At 45.3% G+C, this 21,919-nt stretch overlaps 1 protein-coding gene across 1 annotated transcript in view; it reads right to left on the bottom strand.

Moving 5' to 3' along the window:
• Positions 1–890: 890 nt before the first annotated feature.
• Positions 891–21,919, bottom strand: part of GPR143 (G protein-coupled receptor 143) — a 127,852-nt gene continuing 106,823 nt past the window's right edge. The window contains exons 8-9 of the mRNA XM_063955528.1: positions 11,730–11,982; positions 891–1,309 (exon numbers count right to left, since the gene is read on the bottom strand). Coding sequence (XP_063811598.1) covers positions 1,194–1,309; positions 11,730–11,982 — 369 coding nt within the window. The 3' untranslated portion in view covers positions 891–1,193. The remainder of the gene's footprint in view (positions 1,310–11,729; positions 11,983–21,919) is intronic.

A 21,919-nucleotide genomic window follows, 5' to 3' on the forward strand; every position in this document is an offset into this window, starting at 1 on the left:
AGCCATTTTTCTATTGTATTGTATTGTTGTTTATTGTAACCCCCTTTCAGCAATTATATGTTGGTGTGTCGGAACCCAGCATCTTAAATACAATCTGGTGTCGTGTCTCTCTTCCCTGCTAAAGGTTATAAGTGTATTTCAGTCACACGTGTAGCTGCAAAGTGCTCACAGCGTGTCTTTGGGTGTGTACGCACTGCGTGTACTTTGTACGGCCAGCGCGGCGTCTGTACGCAAAGTGCGTACATGGTACGGGGCTTTGTACGCTAACTGTGTCATAAGTACGTAGGCTAAGGTTTGATCACAGCGGCCGCAGCGGCTCCATTTTAAAGTGTATTTAATGTGTTTTTAAAGTGTTGCTTTTAGTCCTGTATGTAAATCGACGTTTACAGGGCAGACAGCTCAATGAATAGAGTGTCTGAGTGCAATGCCACAGGCATTGGGTTTGAATCCCAGGTATGTCAGCATATTGAAATGTAATAAAGGACAGTGTGACTGAATAAAAAAAAGCTCTCAAGTTAAGTTCATGAATGTTGTATAGGTATTAGTGACAGAACCCGAGGGGGAAGGAGACAGGGGCGGTCAGGAGATGCTGGGCTCCAAAAGGGTGTGTGGGGGGGGGGGGACTACAAGTGAAAGTAATTAAAAAAGATAATTGACAAGTGCTGCTAACAGCGCCCCTTACCCTGCAGCACTATGTGCGGTGGCACACTCTGCACATACCTAGTTACGGCACTGACTAGTACTAATTAGCCAACAGATATACTTTACTGGCACTTTGAATGATGAGTCCATTTCTAACTCTTCTTATTACTGAGGTCATTAGTGTCTTACTTGTTAAAGTAAATACTGTATATATTTTAATCACAATTTTATTTGTATAAACATACACACGTTATCAATTACTTGCTGGGCAGTTCAGTGGATAATGCATAGGACACAGCTCTGAAATTTCTTTTATTTTGATTTTAAAAAGGAATTATTTTCTCATTAGGTATTATATGTCAGTCCCCCTACTACTGTAGTTATGGCTCATACCATTTATGGGGTTTTTTTTATACTATGTTGGGTAACCGTTGCTGTCCACATATATTACTTCAATATAACTGAATTTTCATGGTCTTGTCATTTAAAATGGCGGTTTGGGATGGGGTAAAACTCATGGTCGGCGTCCTGGGATTGGCTCGGTTTGGCAGTCATTTCACCAGCTTTTGGTTTTCGCTGTTTTCCACTGATTCATCGTCAGCCTCTATGTCATCTAAATCTGGCATCTCATTGGATATGTGGATTTCAATAGTGCTAGCTTCGGAACCTAGCAAAAAAAAAAAAGAGAATTGACTCATATTCTGGTAAAACATCTATTTTTTATTTTGTAAACCGATACATAATATTATTTTTGTCCACTTAAAACTAGAGCCAGAAAATTGCATTAATAGACCTAAAAATGCCTGTACAATATTCAAGTATTCAACTATGGAAATTAAAACATGCTTGAGTCCCTGCAATCAGCTTATTTTGTTTTAAATTAAAATTTTATTTATAACAAACAATATACTATATCTATCCCCTACTGTAACTTAAGACATATTTTATCCCAAAGTTCCATGACCTTCGGAGAAGAACTCCTAAACTTATAGTTTAGTATTATAACTGGATATTGGTCTAATAACGGTTGGGCAGTACAGATGGTGTAATGGTTAGCATTACTGCCTCAAAGCAACGAGGTCATGGGTTAGATTCCCACCATGGCCCTAACTGTGCGGAGTTTGTATATTCTCCCCGTACTTGCGTGGGTTTCCTCCGGGTTTTCCGGTTCCTCCCACAATCCAAAAATATACTGGTAGGTTAATTGGCTCCAAACGAAAATTAACCCTAGCATGAGTGTGTGTGTGTGTACATGTGGTAGGGAATATAGATTGTAAGCTCCACTGGGGCAGGGACTCATGTGAATGGCCAAAAATATTCTCTGGAAAGCGCTGCGGAATATGGGTGCGCTATATAAATAACTGTTAAGTGATTTTATTACCATTTATTTTTATTTAAAAAATTACCAAAAAAACAACTCCATTTTTACTCCTGGGAGAGGAAAACCTGGTATTTTATATCATCTACAGTCTCAATGTAACTCAAACAGAATTAAAATAGCAATTCATTTATTGCAAAAGGATGTGAATGTACAGTATTCAGACACATTAAAATGAGCTTAGTCCCGCTGTATGTGTATAGCTGCAGACTGTCCGTTGTATCCAGCAGCTATCTATGTATTAATGGATGTAGCTTTATGTCCAGCTGTGCTGTGTATTGGCTCACCAGGCAGTACAATTATGTCCTGTTGTATTTCGGGTGCGTGTTGTTGCATAGGCTCTCATATAGGAAATGAGCTATGGTCCCTCTGTATTGGTTGGTAGTTATAGCAAGTGGTTACCAGGTGTAAGATTGTGCAGAAGCCTCTGTGACATTTTCACCATCATCACCATGAATTTCATAGATAGGATCAGATTGACCATAGGCCTGATCAGGCATTTTTTTTTTTTTTAAGAATATGGATATCATTGGTTTGATCAGGCATTTTTTTCTTGAAGAATATGGACATCATTGGTCTGATCAGGCATTTTTTTCTTGAAGAATATGGACATCATTGGTCTGATCAGGCATTTTTTTCTTGAAGAATATGGACATCATTGGTCTGATCAGGCATTTTTTTCTTGAAGAATATGGACATCATTGGTCTGATCAGGCATTTTTTTCTTGAAGAATATGGACATCATTGGTCTGATCAGGCATTTTTTTCTTGAAGAATATGGACATCATTGGTCTGATTTAGGCATTTTTTAAAAAAAATAACAGTTATTAGAACTTGCGCCAGCCTATAGGGGGTTCCGGGGATGCCTCATGCATTGTTGCACCCGCTCCGCTGGTGGTTGTTCCTCTCCAGATCATCCCTGGGATTTTTGTTTCACCTTTTACTATTCCTCACCTTCTCCGTCCTTTCCTCTTCTCTACATGGGCCAGTCCAGCACAGTGTCAGTGGAGGTCCCCCTACTATTAGACTATTTGTCATGTCGGGTCTCTACATTAAATTCTGGGGTAAAAAAAATGTAATGCGAAGGTGCATTAGGCAAAATCTGCCCATTTACTAAATGAAAATGCTATTGATATGATGTCAGGGCTGATTGTGGGGAAGGAGGTCTATTTATTAAATGCGAAAACTATTTATTTGATGTTAAAGCTGGTTGGTAAATGTGAATGCAATTAGTTTCATATAGAGCAGTGGTTCCCACCCTTGGTCCTCAAGTACCACCAACAGTTCATGTTTTCCAGGTCACCTAGCAGTTGAACAGGTGTATTCATTACTCCCTGACACATTTTAAAAGACCCACAGGTGGAGCAAATTATTCCACTTGCAATCCTGTGAGGAGACCTGGAAAACATGAACTGTTGGGGATACTTGAGGACCGTGCTTGGGAACCACTGATATAGAGGATGGTTAGGGGGAAGACATGCATAATGGTGCTGCACAGAGCATTATCACTGTGTTTTAAAGGGGTTGAAAGTTACATTTGTCCAAAGTGACAGCTGTGCCCCTGTATAATGGCGGCACCCACTCGGTCTATTGTTGTTCTAACCAGCCTATTTACAGGTTGGCTAGAATTTATGAAACAAAAAACAAAAAGATAAATAAAACCTAAATTGTGCATACTTTGCCTGTGCATCATAGAGTGCTACCCTGGCTCCAGAACAGAATGTTTTAAATCTCCTTTTATACTGTTACCCAGGGCCAGTTTTACGCATACACTAGTTACGCAGCTGAGTAATGCGCAGCATAGAGGAGGGCACCCTAGTCAGCTGCGCCAGCGATATGTGTAACACTGGCCATTCCTGATATGCCCTGATATACAGTGCCTGCCTGGAGACTCACCGAGCAGGCAGTGATGTTGGCGCCACTGCGCTATGTCTGGCAGTGCACCCCACTACAGTATTGTGAAGAAAAATAAAATAAACTACTACTCCCAGAATCCCTTGCTTCCAGACAGCAAGGGATGCTGGTAGCGGTAGTTTATTTTGAGATTCTTCACATTACTGTACATGCAAACTAAACTACCGCTCCCAGAAGCCCTTGCTGTCCAGCTACTAGGAGCGGTAGTTTATTTTGAGATTCTTCTTCTTCTAGTATATAGTGCGGTGCCGAGCACGGCGGAGGCACCAACACCACTGACTGCTTTGCGAGTCTCCGGGCACAGGGGGCATATCAGGTAATACAGTACTTTGATTAGATTAATATGTAAGGGTAAGTATTAAAGTGGGCAAAATATGTAAAGGGAACTTCAACAGTGGGCAAATGAGTCAGGGGCACTTATATAGTGGGCACATGTGTAAGGGGCACTTATATAGTGTGCACATGTGTAAGGGGCACTTATATAGTGGGAAAATGTGTAAGGGGCACTTATACAGTGGGCAAATGTGTAAGGGATACTACAAGTGGGCTTTTACAATGAGACCACGCCTCCTTAATTTTTTCAGGCACAGGCCTGCGGCACGTGCAAAAGTGCTTTGGTGGGCGCCAAAGTATTTATTTGCTTACCAAATAATTTCACCTCGGGCCAGCCCTGCTGTTACCAAGCACCCAACGCTACATTCACTACCCATACACTTGAACAATATGAACAATATCTGCTGCTTGTAGGTCTGGCACATCAAACATGGAAAACCAAACTAAACTTGCATGACCATTTTTTAAACATCCACATACACTGAATGATAATTGTTCAGCACCGTTGTTTGTTTGGCGGATGTGAACTATTATTGAGTGTATGGCCAGTTCTGCTCAGGAATGCACTCTGGTCTATTTGTGCTGAGCACTTAACACAGGTCATCTACACCAAGCCTCAATGTGCCATGTGGCATGAGACAACCAGTGTAAGCTGCTCCAAGCAGTATACCATAGTGATTTTTCTTAAAATGTGCATCTTCTTTGCACTGCAGACAGCGAAACACCACTCAATCTGTACCAGGGACGCTGAGCCACACAGGAATTAGTTCTACATACTGTATGTACAAAGTTGCAGATGAAGCACAGTGGAATTTGGACAGAGAAAAAGCCGTGGCCACTGCACTCTATAGATTCAGAGTGCTGCATTCAATTGTTTAATTTGTGCAACTAAAATGCACATTCAAGTGTAAAAGATACTTTGCGTAAGCCAAGTCGCACGGGACCTGGTGCAACAGAAGAACTGCCTAACGCAACTGCTGCAAAAGTGTGTGAGGACACAACTGTACAGTATGTATAGAATAATTTCCAATGTGAACTTTCTTGATTCCTGCTGTTCAGCTTTGCTATACCAAATATAAACTTACGGCTGGTAGACATCAGCTTATCTGCTTCTTTTTCTCAACTATGATTTGCAAAAACAGATTACAGTATATTAATTAATGCTTTGATCTTGGTCCACAACTTGTTAGAATATCGATGTGTATTTATATTTTTATGTAAACACTTGGACAACAAGAATTCACCTGTAGTCAGTGGCATTACTAGGTGTAGGTGGTGCATGCCACACTGGGTGACATTATATGAGGGGGTGACACCATAATAGCAGAGCTGCTCTCCTATTATGGTGTCACCCCCTTGGATTGTGCCGCCAAGCAACCAGGAGACCAGGGAGAGTCTGGGGCTGCCAGAGCTCTGGACAAGCCCCAAGCATAATAACAATGGGGCAGTCATGCTTCCCAAAATCGCACACCAGAGAGTATGGCTTTGTAGTACAAGGTCACGCCCTTTCATGAGTGCCCCTACGACGTGTCGACGCCACTGGCTGTAGTCACTGTGGAGATGCAAAAATGTAAGATTATGCCGTGTATGTCTTACATGTATCACAGGATGCATGACTCAACAAGAAGAATAAAACACAGTGGGGCCGATGTACTATGCCTTGGAGAGAGAGAAAGTACCAACCAATCAGCTCCTTACTGTCATTTTTCAAACACAGCGTGTTACATGGCAGTTAGGAGCCCGTAGGCTGGTACTTTATCTCTCTCCACATTATCATACTCCAAGGCTTAGTACATCTTCCCCCATTGTCACACGTAATAGACTATGCCAGTGGTAGCCAACCCTGGTCCTCAAGAGCTACCGACAGTTCACGTTTTCCAGCTCACCTAGCAGGTGCACATGTACAGTTATTACTGTCACATCTTAAAAGAACCACAGGTGGACTCTGTGAGGGAACCTGGAAAATATGGCTACCCCTGGACTATACTTACATTGCTGAGCAACTACTTTTCACCTCTACAGTTCTCAAATATATGTATTGTAACACTTCAGGGTCCAATGGAATGTAGGTGTCTGGTGTAGCACAATCAGATAAACAAGATAGAAACCTGAAGCTTTTAAGACCAATAATACTCGAGTTAAGCTTTAGCAGCTTATGGGAGATATATGGAATAAAATATCATATTGTGTCATGTCATACATTATTTACACAGAAAATTTCTAGTTTCCTGACAGATATTCACACCCTTCCATAATTAAACACTACACAGGCTTGTAGTATAGTGCGGCATCTATTTTCTCAAAGTGTTCTACTATTCTAAAATATCTCCAGTAGTAACAAAGTTAGGGGATTGCTGCCATCTGCTATTAGGCACTTTATTTAGGGTTAGAAATAATGCTACATGGGGAGACAGCAGCTATGTTGGGAACATTTTATATATATATATATATTTCTCTGACGTCCTAGTGGATGCTGGGAACTCCATAAGGACCATGGGGAATAGACGGGCTCCGCAGGAGACTGGGCACTCTAAAGAAAAGATTAGGTACTATCTGGTGTGCACTGGCTCCTCCCTCTATGCCCCTCCTCCAGACCTCAGTTAGAATCTGTGCCCGGCCAGAGCTGGGTGCTCCTAGTGGGCTCTCCTGAGCTTACTAGTAAAGAAAGTATTTATTAGGTTTTTTATTTTCAGTGAGCTTCTGCTGGCAACAGACTCACTGCTACGTGGGACTAAGGGGAGAGAAGCAAACCTACCTGCGTGCAGCTAGCTTGTGCTTCTTAGGCTACTGGACACCATTAGCTCCAGAGGGTTCGAACACAGGCACCTGTCCTCGATCGTCCGTTCCCAGAGCCGCGCCGCCGTCCCCCTCGCAGAGCCAGAAGAACAGAAGCTTGAAGACGACGAAATCGGCGGCAGAAGACTCCTCTCTGCCAGGAATAGATGCTGTGCGCATGCGCACAGCATCTATTCACCGCTGCTCTACTCAGAGCAGCGAGTGACAGGGAGGGATCTCCCAACTGCCCCCCCACTCGCGGGACACTGCGACCTGTGGGTGGGACAGCGGTACAGACCGTGGCAACAGACTCACTGCTACGTGGGACTAAGGGGAGAGAAGCAAACCTACCTGCGTGCAGCTAGCTTGTGCTTCTTAGGCTACTGGACACCCTTAGCTCCAGAGGGTTCGAACACAGGCACCTGTCCTCGATCGTCCGTTCCCGGAGCCGCGCCGCCGTCCCCCTCGCAGAGCCAGAAGAACAGAAGCTTGAAGACGACGAAATCGGCGGCAGAAGACTCCTCTCTGCCAGGAATAGATGCTGTGCGCATGCGCACAGCATCTATTCACCGCTGCTCTACTCAGAGCAGCGAGTGACAGGGAGGGATCTCCCAACTGCCCCCCCACTCGCGGGACACTGCGACCTGTGGGTGGGACAGCGGTACAGACCGTGAAAAACGGGACTGTCCCGCCAAAATCGGGACAGTTGGGAGGTATGGTCATACCAACGTTTGTGCCAGAGTTTTGACTGAATAAATAAAGTATATGAAAAATACAAAGATTGTGTTTTAAATATCTTCTTTGCATTATTCTAATCGGTTTTATAGCCAAAACTCTGGAGTAAAAAGTCTATGGCAGGTGAGGCACCCTATCTTTTCCGCACATCTTAGATCAAAACTCACCAAATTTCCAGGAGTTTATACTGCTGCACCTGTGTATAATGCCCAGGTGTACGCTTTGGCTCATATATTGTATGTAAATATAGCTCTGGTACTAGCCAGTGCCTCCTGAGCCATATAGCTCACTGCACATACCTGCAAAACACACTGATATCACTAGTTTTCCCTCTAAGTGTGAGAGCCAGAATGCAAACAGGACAGTGTGGGTAATTCTGAGTTGATCGCAGCAGCGAATTTGTTAGCAGATGGGCAAAACCATGTGCACTGCAGGGGGGACAGATATAACATGTGCAGAGAGAGTTAGAATTGGGTGGGGTGTATTCAAACTGAAATCTAAATTGCAGTATAAAAATAAAGCAGCCAGTATTTACCCTGCACAGAAACGAAATAACCCACCCAAATCTAACTCTCTCTGCATATGTTATATCTGCCTCCCCTGCACTGCACATGGTTTTGCCTAATTGCTAACAAACTTGCTGCTGCGATCAACTCAGAATTACCCCCAGTATGCAGTGCAGGCAGAGACACAGGAGTATCATGTTTCATGAGTTACAGATGGAGCTTTCTGAGCAGAGGAGAGATAGGAGGGTGGAGAGAGTTGTAAGTGACACAGGGATCCCAGCTTCTCCTCCTCCCTGCCTGGGTGTCTGAGTCCTGTGTACATTTTTATGCAACTAAACCATTAACTAAACCATAGAGACACACACACACACACACACACACACACACACACACACACACACACACACACACACACAGAGAGTCCTCCTGAGTCCTGTCCCAGTGTATAAGAAGTACAGAGGCTGTTGATATTCTTGAATGTGACAAGATAAATAATTGTATTTTTCTATGTGTATTTTAAGGTTGTTTAATTTGTCTTTGTTCCACTACAAGAAAGCTATAAACAGTACCCAGGCATTTTTAAACTATTAATTTAAAACTAATATACACCATTGGTTTACATTTAATATACACAATCTATACCTCCCACCATGACCCATTCCAGGAGGGACAAAATGCTTTCTACCTGGACTTCCCTCTTAATTTATTATTGCAAACACCTGTGTTGAAATACCTTTCTTATCAATTAAATAGTTCAACACAGGTGACATCAATCATATATTAAGAAGGAAGTCCAAGTAGAGAGCATTTTGTCCTCCTGGAATCGGACATGTTGGGAGGTATGCACAATCTGATATACATTCCCCACCTTCCACCATGGCCCCCCTGTCTTAAGTGCCCCAGGCACCCCCAAGGCTTAATCCGGCCCTGCTCATCTGTACTTAGCCAGGAACACTGACGAGGCACCTACCTCCCCCATAGGATGAAAGAAACTTTTGCATCCCACAGATGTCGCAATCTTGGTTCACAATTCATGACAAAGTCATAAAACTTGAAGCACCTACACACAAGTAGGCACATGGCATCCCAAAAGAGCATTTTGCACTGTGGGTCTGCACTCATAAATTACTCTTATTGCTCAATCCAATAAAGTGCAAAGGAGGCAAGTTGCTGTTGCAACAGCACCATAACTTTCCCTCCTTGCGGCCCAATCTCAGCCCGGACTCACAGACTTTTGTACACAGACCAATGGGGCCTGAGGTACCATAATTGCACCATACAGACACAATTAAACCTCATTGGATTGAACCCATAGTGAGTCACTCATTCAGGAAAGCATAAATAGTCTTGCTGATTCAATATTTTAATTGTTCTACAGGTAAAAAACATATATATATCTTTTTTAAAGTTACAGATCTGCATAATAATCTTACAATGTATTTATAGTTATTGTTTGCCTACAATTCACCTTCTGTTTAGTAGTTTCTGCAAGTTAAATCCCACAGGTTTCAAAGGTGCAGAATTGTCCACTGACACATTTAATTTGTGATTCTATAGTTTCAAACACAGTGCTAGAGGAGTAACAGAAACATAGAACAAAACGTATCTATTAAGGCAGTGATTTTTCAACCATTTTTAACTTGCGGCGCACCGAACAATATTTTACAATTGCCAAGGCAAACCATCAGTTCCCCACGGAAAAAACCCCACACACATTGGCCCTCACAGTAAAAAAAAATAAAAAAAAATTCACACATACATTAGCATACACAGAAAAACAATCACATTGCTCCCTACATAAATCAATCACATTGCTCCCCACATAAATCAATCACATTGCTCCCCACTTAAATCATGTTGCGCTCTTCATAAATCAATCACATTGCTCCCCACATAAATCATGTTGCTCTCACATAAATTAATCACATTGCTCCCCACATAAATCCTATTGCTCCCCACATGAATTAGTCCCATCGCTCCTAACATAAATCCTTTTGCTCCCCACATAAATTATTCACATTGTTCCCCCCATAAATCCTATTGCTCCCCACAGGAGAAATAAAATAACAAATCTTAGCCTCTACCTGTCAGCTGTCCTCCTCCCTGTCCCTCGGTGGCAGGGGTTGTTCATAGTGGAGTGCTGCGAATACTGAGCAGCGGGCATTCGGGCCAGTGTGGATGTGGGTGGGCAGGGAAAGTTGTGGATGTGGGCAGGAACTTGTATATGCAGGCGAGTGGGCTTGCTGGGTGGTGAGACGCAGCGGCCGTGACCTATGATGTCACACAACCGCGTCTTCAAGGCAAAGATCACAGCCTGATCCTCTAAGAAGAGCCTGGGCCACCGTTCGCTCCGTTTTATGTGCACAGATGGCAGGAGAGGTCTGACGGGTGAAACTTATTTGTTAACTGGAAATATTTTGATTGAAACATTTTAAGGCCTTAATTACATTAGAACTGGTCCTCCACATATGAAGAACACGGTGCCCTAGTTAGTCCATCCCTATATAGCAAGTTGATTGTCCACTAGCATGTGACAATATGTGATATGGATCATGGAAATTACATGTTCTCAGTGGAGGAACCACTCCAAGTAACTGCTAAATTGGAGAAGGGCAACACTGCAGTGAAGGTTTTAACTTTTTTGTAAGATTGAGAACGTTTTTAAAAATTGGTAATGTTTGACAAATGTCATCTTTAGTTAATTACACTATACTACATACAGCTTAAACACTAGTACAGTGTGGAAGGACATTTTTCCATTGATTTAAAGTATATTCTGCTTCAAGTACAGAATGCTATTAGTAGCACCATTTATGCATAAGAACATTGTGATGATACACATCATATTACGCTGTAGAATAAAATGTTGTTATACAGTCAATATTGGGTAGAAATACTCATGTCATGCATTCATTCATGGCTTTTTATTAAAAAAAGAAGTGTAAAAAAATTTCACACCTACTGTAATATTTGACATTAAAACATTGGCATTATGTTTTTATTGTCTATATCTGATACATTATGCACTACTCATGTTGCATAAGGTGAATTCACATTTTCAGCCATCATAAAAATTGCATTTCCTACATAACATGGAAGCAGCTATTTCAAGGATTGAGCCACAATTCATGAGAATGTAAAATTCACTAGGAACCAGTGACATCAGTGAGGCTGGAGACACCTTGTGGGCTTCTAGTGAATTGCTAGGCTGCATTGTATCAGACTACAACAAGGTAGATGATGGGTACACTCTTCAGCAGTAAAGAGAAACTTTGTATAAATACACAGTAGTTCCATAATGCAACATTTAAGCCTTTTGTGTTGATGAAGAGACCATAAGTTATAGTGAGAGATTGCACAATTCAAACAAATGTGAATAGTTACTAATTACCAGCCTTGGTAAATTGGGGAGTGTCTGCCTGTCCTCTCATCTATACTCCCATTACCTTCAGAGAGCATGCTCAGTGCTTCATCAGTTTGCTGGCTATTGCTCATTTCAGTCTTGTTTGCGTCCTGGATATAGCCAGGATAGTTCAGGAAAGAACCAACTCTGCCATTTTGTGCTGTGTCCACAGCTGATGAACTGGACGGATGTTCCCATGGAATTTCTTTTTTGTGAAAGCTGAAATCGATGTCCCATCCTGTCCATCCATATAACGCCAGTGTAAACAGGAAGCCCTGCAATGGGTTCAGTATGCCCTGAGAAGTAGGAAAATACTTGATCTGAGAAATTAATCTGACACATTATTACAGATGTTATATGCACGTATCTACCAAAACAGAAGAAAAATAGGATGAGGTATTATTACATTTAAATAAAATGAGGTAAGCGAAGTACATTGAAAGCCCTGGGATTCTCCACTGTGGTACCAATGTTCTGAAAGCAAATAACCTTACCATACAACTTTCATCACTGCACGATAAAAGAAAATTCTGCAAAGACTCAGCTGGACATTTTTTCTTTACCATGAGATAATCATGAGAATAAGCATGTTTGAAGCTACAGTTACATTGGCAGCTTAATTTGCTTCAGTCTGACAAGAAGCAGTGGCTAGTGCAATGCGATAATAACATGGGAATCTAGTAGAAAACACAGTTAATTAGTAGATTGTTTGACAATGTTGTCCATCACTATTAACAAAGCATCAACTCATGGAAGGCCTCAATCATTGCACTGGACCAGAGAGTAACTACCAGGAAGAAGAGACAGGAGCATTACCATGAGGTGGGAGAATGTGTGCTTAGAAAGTGCAGTACTGGTTCTATTATGTGTGTTTGTTTGTTTGTTTGTTTGTTTTATTATTTATTATGGTATGTTTAACCTTTTCCTGACCACTTATCTTATTTATATTACAGGTTGAGGGGTATATGCAATTACCGGCGAATCGCGGCAATTTTTCGCCCGTTTTTTTAATTCGACACAATTCGACCGTCGAATTCCGGCAAGTGGGTGCTGGAAATCAACATATTCAATAAAAAACGGATTCGACAGTCCCGCTGTCGAAAAACGGCTGATTTGACGGATTTTGATCCGATTTTTAAAAAACGATAAAAAACCCTGAAAAAAATTGCGTGGGGTCCCCCCTCCAAAGCATAACCAGCCTCAGGCTCTTCGAGCCGGTCCTGGTTCTAAAAATCCGGGGGAAAAACTGCCGGTGGATCCCCCGTATTTTTAAAACCAGCACCGGGCTCTGCGCCTGGTGCTGGTGCAAAAAATACGGGGGACAAAAAGAGTAGGGGTCCCCCGTATTTTTTACACCAGCATCGGGCCCCACTAGCTGGACAGATAATGCCACAGCCGGGGGTCACTTTTATACAGCGCCCTGCGGCCGTGGCATTACATACCCAACTAGTCAGCCCTGGCCGGGGTACCCTGGGGGAGTGGGGACCCCTTCAATCAAGGGGTCCCCCCCCCAGCCACCCAAGGGCCAGGGGTGAAGCCCGAGGCTGTCCCCCCCCATCCAAGGACTGCAGATGGGGGGCTGATAGCCTTGAGAAAATTGAAAGAATATTGTTTTTTCCAGTAGTACTACAAGTCCCAGCAAGCCTCCCCCGCAAGCTGGTACTTGGAGAACCACAAGTACCAGCATGCGGGAGAAAAACGGGCCCGCTGGCACCTGTAGTTCTACTGGAAAAAAAATACTCAAATAAAAACAGGATACGCACACCGTGAGTGTAAAACTTTATTTCACACATGTCGACACACACATACTTACCTATGTTCACACGCCGACCTCTGTCCACTTGTCCAAGTAGAATCCACGGTGTACCTGTGAATAAAATTATACTCACCTCAATCCAGTGTCCGGATCTTTTAAAATAATCCTCGTACTTGGCAAAACAACAAAACGAACACCCGGACCAAACGGACTGAAAGGGGTCCCATGTTTACACATGGGACCCCTTTCCCCGAATGCAGAGACCCCCCCGTGACTGCTGTCACAGAAAAGTCCCTTCAGCCAATCAGCGAGCGCAACGTCGTGGCACTCTGCTGATTGGCTATGCGCCAGGGTACCCCGGCCAGGGGTGACTAGTTGGGTATTTAATGCCACGGCCGCAGGGCGCTGTATAAAAGTGACCCCCGGCTGTGGCATTATCTGTCCAGCTAGTGGAGCCCGATGCTGGTGTAAAAAATACGGGGGACCCCTACACTTTTTGTCCCCCGTATTTTTTGCACCAGCACCAGGCGCAGAGCCCGGTGCTGGTTTTAAAAATACAGGGGATCCCCTGTCAGTTTTTCCCCCGGATTTTTAGAACCAGGACCGGCTCGAAGAGCCCGAGGCTGGTTATGCTTAGGAGGGGGGACCCCACGCAATTTTTTTTCTGATTTTTAACATTCCATTAAAAAAATAAAAAAATATTAAAATATATAAATAATACTTGTGCCTGCAAAATAGACAAACCAAGTACCTAATCCCTTCTAATATAAATAGATATGCTATTACCAATAAAAAAACACACAAAAAAACATTTTTTTAAATTTTGTATTAGATTCCGCCAGCAAAGTGTGGCGGATTGAAAAATTACGAATTTACTGTCTAAAAGCACTGTTGTCGTATTTACAAACTTCAATTGAATATACTTTTGTCGAATTGCCGCATTTGTACCATTGCAGAAATGTCGAATTTGACAAATGTCGAATTTCAAAAAGTCGAATTTGGAAAGTCCGTTTTTTTGATGAAGTATTGAATTGCATTGTCAAATTGTCAATTTTTTTTTTTTGGTGAAAATGTCCCGTTTTTCGACATTTTCTGGAATTCGACCGCAATTGCATATACCCCTGAGTATCTCTTATCCAAAATGCTTGGGACCAGAAATATTTTGGATATCGGATTTTTCCGTATTTTGGAATAATTGCATACCATAATGAGATATCATAGCAATGGGACCTAAGTCTAAGCACAGAATGCATTTATGTTTCATATACACCTTATACACACAGCCTGAAGGTAATTTTAGCCAATATTTTTAATAACTTTGTGCATTAAACAAAGTGTGTGTACATTTACACAATTTTTTTATGTTTCATGTAGAACTTATACACACAGCCTGAAGGTCATTTAATACAATATTTTTAATAACTTTGTGTATTAAACAAAGTTTGTATACATTGAGCCATCAGAAAACAAAGGTTTCACTATCTCACTCTCACTCAAAAAATTCCGTATTTTGGAATATTCCGTATTTCGGAATATTTGGAAATGGGATACTCAACCTGTATTTAAATATGTTTGATAAAGCCTATACTATAGACAGTATATAGTGTTAAAAATTAATACTGTATTCAATGCAGTATCCAATGTTTACATGAATGTCCAGGGTTGTTAGAAATCCTGTGTTTGACACAAAGTGTGCTGTTGCTTGTGACTGCCAGTGACTATTGTGAAACATACATTTAAACTAGTGATGTGCACCGGAAATTTTTCTTGTTTTGTGTTTTGGTTTTGGATTCGGTTCCAAGGCCGTGTTTTGGATTCGGACGCGTTTTGGCAAAACCTCCCTGAAAATTTTTGGTCGGATTCGGGTGTGTTTTGGATTCGGGTGTTTTTTTACAAAAAACCCTCAAAAACAGCTTAAATCATAAATTTGGGGGTCATTTTGATCCCATAGTATTATTAATCTCAATAACCATAATTTCCACTCATTTCCAGTCTATTCTGAACACCTCACACCTCACAATATTATTTTTAGTCCTAAAATTTGCACCAAGGTCGTTGGATGGCTAAGCTAAGCGACCCAAGTGGCCGACACAAACACCTGGCCCATCTAGGAGTGGCACTGCAGTGTCAGACAGGATGGCAGATTTAAAAATAGTCCCCAAACAGCACATGATGCAAAGAAAAAAAGAGGTGCACCAAGGTCGCTGGATGGCTAAGCTAAGCGACCCAAGTGGCCGACACAAACACATGGCCTATCTAGGAGTGGCACTGCAGTGTCAGACAGGATGGCAGATTTAAAAAATAGTCCCCAAACAGCACATGATGCAAAGAAAAAAAGAGGTTCATCAAGGTTGCTGGATGGCTAAGCTAAGTGACACAAGTGGCCGACACAAACACCTGGCCCATCTAGGAGTGGCACTGCAGTGTCAGACAGGATGGCAGATTTAAAAAATAGTCCCCAAACAGCACATGATGCAAAGAAAAAAAGAGGTGCAATGAGGTAGCTGTGTGACTAAGCTAAGCGACCCAAATGGCCGACACAAACACCTGGTCCATCTAGCATTGGCACTGCAGTTTTCTAGCGAGAGGATGAGTGCTTCCATCCTCATGTGAATCTGAACCACTAGCCATGAACATAGGCCAGGGCCTCAGCCGTTCCTTGCCACTCCGTGTCGTAAATGGCATATTGGCAAGTTTATGCTTCTCATCAGACGCTTTTAATTTTGATTTTTGGGTCATTTTACTGAACTTTTGTAGTATACTTGACGACACAGAGGTAGAGCAGTGGACTACTGTACCGTACTGCTATATATATATATACTGGTGGTCACAGCAACATTCTGCACTGTCCCCTCCTACTATATAATGCGCACAGCTAAAATGCAGCACAGGTATGGATGCATAGTATACTTGACGACACAGAGGTAGGACAGTGGACTACTGTACTGTACTGCTATATATATATACTGGTGGTCACAGCAACATTCTGCACTGTCCCCTCCTACTATATACTGCGCACAACTAAAATGCAGCACAGGTATGGATGGATAGTATACTTGACGACACAGAGGTAGGTAGAGCAGTGGACTACTGTACCGTACTGTTATATATTATATACTGGTGGTCAGCAAAATTCTGCACTGTCCTCCTACTATATACACTGCGCACAACTAAAATGCAGCACAGGTATGGATGGATAGTTTACTTGACAACACAGAGGTAGGTAGAGCAGTGGACTACTGTACCGTACTGCTATATATTATACACTGGTGGTCAGCAAAATTCTGTACTGTCCTCCTACTATATACAGGTTGAGTATCCCTTATCCAAAATGCTTGGGACCAGAGGTATTTTGGATATGGGATTTTTCCGTATTTTGGAATAATTGCATCCCATAATGAGATATCATGGTGATGGGACCTAAATCTAAGCACAGAATGCATTTATGTTACATATACACCTTATACACCCAGCCTGAAGGTAATTTTAGCCAAAATATTTTATAACTTTGTGCATTAAACAAAGTGTGTCTACATTCACACAATTCATTTATGTTTCATATACACCTTATACACAGCCTGAAGGTCATTTAATACAATATTTTTAATAACTATGTGTATTAAACAAAGTTTATGTACATTGAGCCATCAAAAAACAAAGGTTTCACTATCTCATTTTCACTCAAAATAGTCCGTATTTCGGAATATTCCGTATTTCGGAATATTTGGATATGGGATACTCAACCTGTACTACAATGCAGCACAGATATGGAGCGTTTTTCAGGCAGAGAACGTAGATATTTTCAGCACACTGAGCACAGATATTTGCAGCACACTGAGCACAGATATTTGCAGCACACTGAACACAGAAACTGAGAGAACGCTGCACCTCCTCTCGCTATCATCCCAAATGCACGAGTGAAAATGGCGGCGACGCGCGGCTCCTTATATAGAATACGAATCTCGCGAGAATCCGACAGCGGGATGATGACGTTCGTGTGCGCTCGGGTTAACCGAGCAAGGCGGGAAGATCCGAGGCTGCCTCGGACCAGTGTAAAATGGGTGAAGTTCGGGGGGGTTCGGATCTCGAGGAACCGAACCCTCTCATCACTAATTTAAACTATAGTCTTAATATATAATGGCAAAAATAAATGACACAAATATGTTTACTATACATACATTTCAGCAAAACCTCTTTTACCACTTTATTAAATAGAAAATGAAATCTTAATGATCAAAATGCAAAAATAAAGAAATAGAAATCTCCTATTAACAAACGTTTGATGGAACAGCAGCACTAAATGACATTGTTTTGCGCTGGTCATCTCCTGGCTTTAGTAGTACACATCCCCAGACTATAGTGATGGAGCTGGCTATGATATTCATACATGAATTTCAAGTTGCAGATATGTTGCCTGCCACTCAAAATACAAATGTTAAAACTCAAGGATGTGATATATTTTGTCGATATTCATCTTGTCAACACTGATGAAATGTAGTTGTAGAGATGTGCCCTGTGGGCACATCAGAGGCGCTGGGTGTGCGGCGGCGGGTGTCTGGTACAGGGATCAGATGTTTCCCTGCACCAGGCTGGCGGCGGGTAGCGGCGCGGCGGCGCTTTGAACTTGGCGCCGCTTGGGCCGCCAATGAGAAGCGCCACCGGCGTCTTTTCAAACCCGGCGCCGTCCGCGAGCCAATCGCGGCTCGCGGGGCGCCGGCCAATCGGAAGTGGGCGCGGCGAGCCAATCGGCGCTCGCCGCGTCACAGGCCCCGCCCCCGGCATCTGACGTCAGACGCCGGGCGGGAGCCAGGAGAAGAGACTGTGCACGGGAGCGCGAAGAGAGAAGAGCCGGACGGGGAGGCAAGGCGCAAGGCGGCGTGGACAAAGAAGACGGCGGCCGTGGGGAGAAGAGCTCCGGTGGCCGCTGAAGAGGCCGGAAGACGTCGGCCTGCAGGAGGAAGATGTCCAGCGGCGACTGGACGCGGAGGAGAGACGGCGGCGCCGCTGGCCAGGACGGGTCAGCGGCAGAAGAGAGTGCCGGAGACCCCACGGATCAGGTGAGGCCTCAGTGAGGCAACTTTCACCCCCTCCCTTTTCCTCCCTAGACCACCAGGGACGGGCATCAGGCGCGGCGACACAATTCAGGCACTAGGCCTGGGGCGTAGATAGGAGGTTGGGGCCAACATTTGATTAGGTGGTTTGGGCATTAGGCCCAAGCCACCTCAACGGCGCAGTAGGCGGGCATTAGGCCCGAGGGCACATAGTGGGCACTAGGCCCGTAAGGATAGTCAGGCCACCCGGCCTGTGGCACCGGTTAGGCGGGCATTAGGCCAGAGGGGCATATCAGGCAATAGGCCTGTGGGGCATTAGAGGGCATTAGGCCCTAGTGTATTCTGGCCAATTAGGGCAGAATAAGGGGACCCTGGGCACTAGGCCCAGGTCACCCAACAAGGGACAAGTTAGGCGGGCGCTAGGCCCGTGGGTGAAGCCAGGCCTCCGGCCTGTGTGCAGTCAGGGGGCGCTAGGCCCAGTGAAGAAGTGTTTGCCCCGAGGTGAATAAAGGTGGCACTGGGCACTAGGCCCAGGCCACCCTGAGGTGTTTAGGTAGGCAGGTCCGCTTGACCTGAGCCCTATAGAAGGAAGTGTACAGGAGGTGGGCAGGCTGTGTGGCGCCCACCCCCTTCCAGCGGCAGGTAGGGATTTAAAGGGACAGCACCGTGTGATCTTGTATTCCGATATTGTGATGTATGTTGTTACCGTGCAGGGCAAAGTGTCTGTTTGTTTTAAGTTTGTGCATAGTTGTGTTGCACCACTCACACGAGCTAGTTTGAGGGCTCTGTTTATGTAGCTAGTGTAGCGGACGCACACTAGGGTAGTTCTAGGCCCTGCACGGCTGTTTCTCTCTTTGCCTCCTTACAGGGACCTGTAAGTGGAGAAGATCGGAGTACAAGACGTAGGACGGTGAGTAACATCGGTCTGTGTGTACCTTCTGTGTGTGTCCCTATCTGTCTCCCTTCCTTCAGGGCGAACGGTGAGCCTTGCACGCCGGTGCAAGGTAGAATTTCCACCTGGTGCGAGAGTGCCAATAGGTGAAATTCGGGCTCTGAGACGGACGCCTGGGATGACCCTCACCTAGCCCGAAAGCACTATTTTTCTCGGAATCGGAGGGCGTTTCGGTCCACAGTTAGGAGGACGGCACTCAGCAATCTCCTTCCTCCTAGGTCGTCGTGTCCGGGTCCGACGGAAGATTTGCCAGGTCCGTTGAAGGTTCCGGTACCTGAAGGTGAGAGAGAGCGGCGCCTGGTGAGTACCGAAAATACACCTGCACGGCAGCAGGCACCACCACACGCGCAGCCGCACCTCTTACATTTTGGCGTAGTCGGCAGGATCAAGGATACCGGATACCGGACACGATGTGGAACGCCACCAAGAAGACCTCCCTGCGAACGGCTCCGGAACAGACTCACCCCCGGACGTGTGCGGACCAGAGCGACTGGGTGACGGTGTCTGGGGCAGACCTCCTGAAGATGGTGCAGCGGTCGGTCCAGCGTGAAAAGGAAGAGCGCCGGGAGAAGGGGCGCAAGAAGGCCGCTGTGACGCCCTGCAAGAAATGTCGGCAAACAGGGCACTTTGCCGACGAGTGTACTTGGCTGGAGACGTCCCCAAAGAAGGTGGTCCAGGAAGCGGACCGAAGACGTCGGAAGGGCCAAGCGAAGAAGGAGTCCTGGTGTTTGCTCTGCAGAAACTACGGGCATGAGCATAACAGTTGTCCCTGGGACGAAGAGTTGAGCCAAGACGAGGTTGATTACTGGTGTGGAAGCTGTGGAGATCCCCGACATCGGCTCCTGGAATGTCCATTGACTGAAGACAGGACGGACTACGAGGCCACTGTGAAGCAGCTGACGGAGTCTCGTCAGCAACTTTTGGACCGGGTGGCTGCAGAGCCCGTGTGTGCGCTCTGCGAGGCGAGAGGACATGCGCTTCCCGATTGTCCGTGGAATGAAGACCGGATGATTGCGGATGGTCGTGTCCAGAGATGGGAGGAGGAAACCAGGGAAATGGAGCGGAAGACCCTGCTTGAAGTTAGTTCGCAGGTGCCCATTTCCTCTGAGCCGGAACCAACGGGTGAAGATTCCCCAGTGAAGGAGGTGGACCAGGAACCCGTCTTGGAGAAGGTGGCAGTGGCCCTCCCTTGTTGGAAGTGTCGGCGACCAGGACATGCGGCCAGTGAGTGCCCCTGGGAAGATGCCGTGGACCTACTCTGTCCCAAGAAAGTGACCCCAGTAAGGCAGAATCCTTTCCCGCATAAGGCGGAGGTGGACGACTGGGAGGTGAAGAGACCACGCTGCGAAGAAAAGCGTGAAGACCCAGTGACGGAACCGTCCACGCCCAGGACGTGCGGAACAGGTGTGTCCTGGGTACCTAGAGATGCCAGCGGAGGAGGAGTACGCTGAGGAAGTAAAGATGCCAGCGGAAGCGAAGGAGTACGCGGAGGAAGTAACGATGCCAGCGGAAGCGAAGGAGTACGCTGAGGAAGCAGAGGTACCAGCGGAAGAGACTAAGTACGCTGAGGAGGAAAATAATACCCCAGTCCAGATATCGGAGGAGGACTCGGACTACGGTGAGCTGTCCGCCGACGAATCCCTCCAAGAACAGATGGAGGACGACAATGGCATCGGAAGCGCCGACGAGAGTGACTGGCAGGATCGGGTCGAGTCGTGCTCCCAGTTGAATGCCCTCTGTGAAGAGGAGGAGATAGTCCTGGAGCAAGAATACCTGCCGGGAGTGCCGAAATGGACGGACGTACGGGGAGAGGATCGTGATGCCGTGGGAGGACCCGTTCCAGAGGAAGACATGGGACCTTTGGAAATGCCCCACGAGGAGATGCGACAGATGGTGGTTGTTGCCCGGGAGGAAACGGATGCCCCGGAGGATTCCACTGTTTGGTGGTGGTCGGTACCACCCCCTGAAGACAGGGACGATGCCACAGACGATCTGAAAGGCCAGGAGTGGGTGACTGTTGTCTCCGGAGAGGAAGAGTCCCCTTGGTGGCCAACGTCGAGCGACCGTGAGGAGATGCCACTCCCCCAGAGGATACGCCGATGGAGGTCAGGAGGTAAGAAGAGGAACCCTGAGCTGGAGGTGGAAGGATGTGGGGTCACAGCCCGTCCGGGCTGGGCCCTCGAACACTACCTCGCCGGAGGGACCTCGGAATTCCCTGCCCCCCGGACAAGGGCCATCGTGAGCAACTTTGTAGGGACTACAAAGGAAAAAGGGGGGGGAAATGTAGAGATGTGCCCTATGGGCACATCAGAGGTGCTGGGTGTGCAGCGGCGGGTGTCTGGTGCAGGGATCAGATGTTTCCTTGCACCAGGCTGGCGGCGGGTAGCGGCGCGGCGGCACTTTGAACTTGGCGCCGCTTGGGCCGCCAATGAGAAGCACCGCTGGCGTCTTTTCAAACCCGGCGCCGTCCGCGA

Source organism: Pseudophryne corroboree, chromosome 2, assembly GCF_028390025.1.
Source record: "Pseudophryne corroboree isolate aPseCor3 chromosome 2, aPseCor3.hap2, whole genome shotgun sequence".
NCBI classification, from domain to species: domain Eukaryota; kingdom Metazoa; phylum Chordata; class Amphibia; order Anura; family Myobatrachidae; genus Pseudophryne; species Pseudophryne corroboree.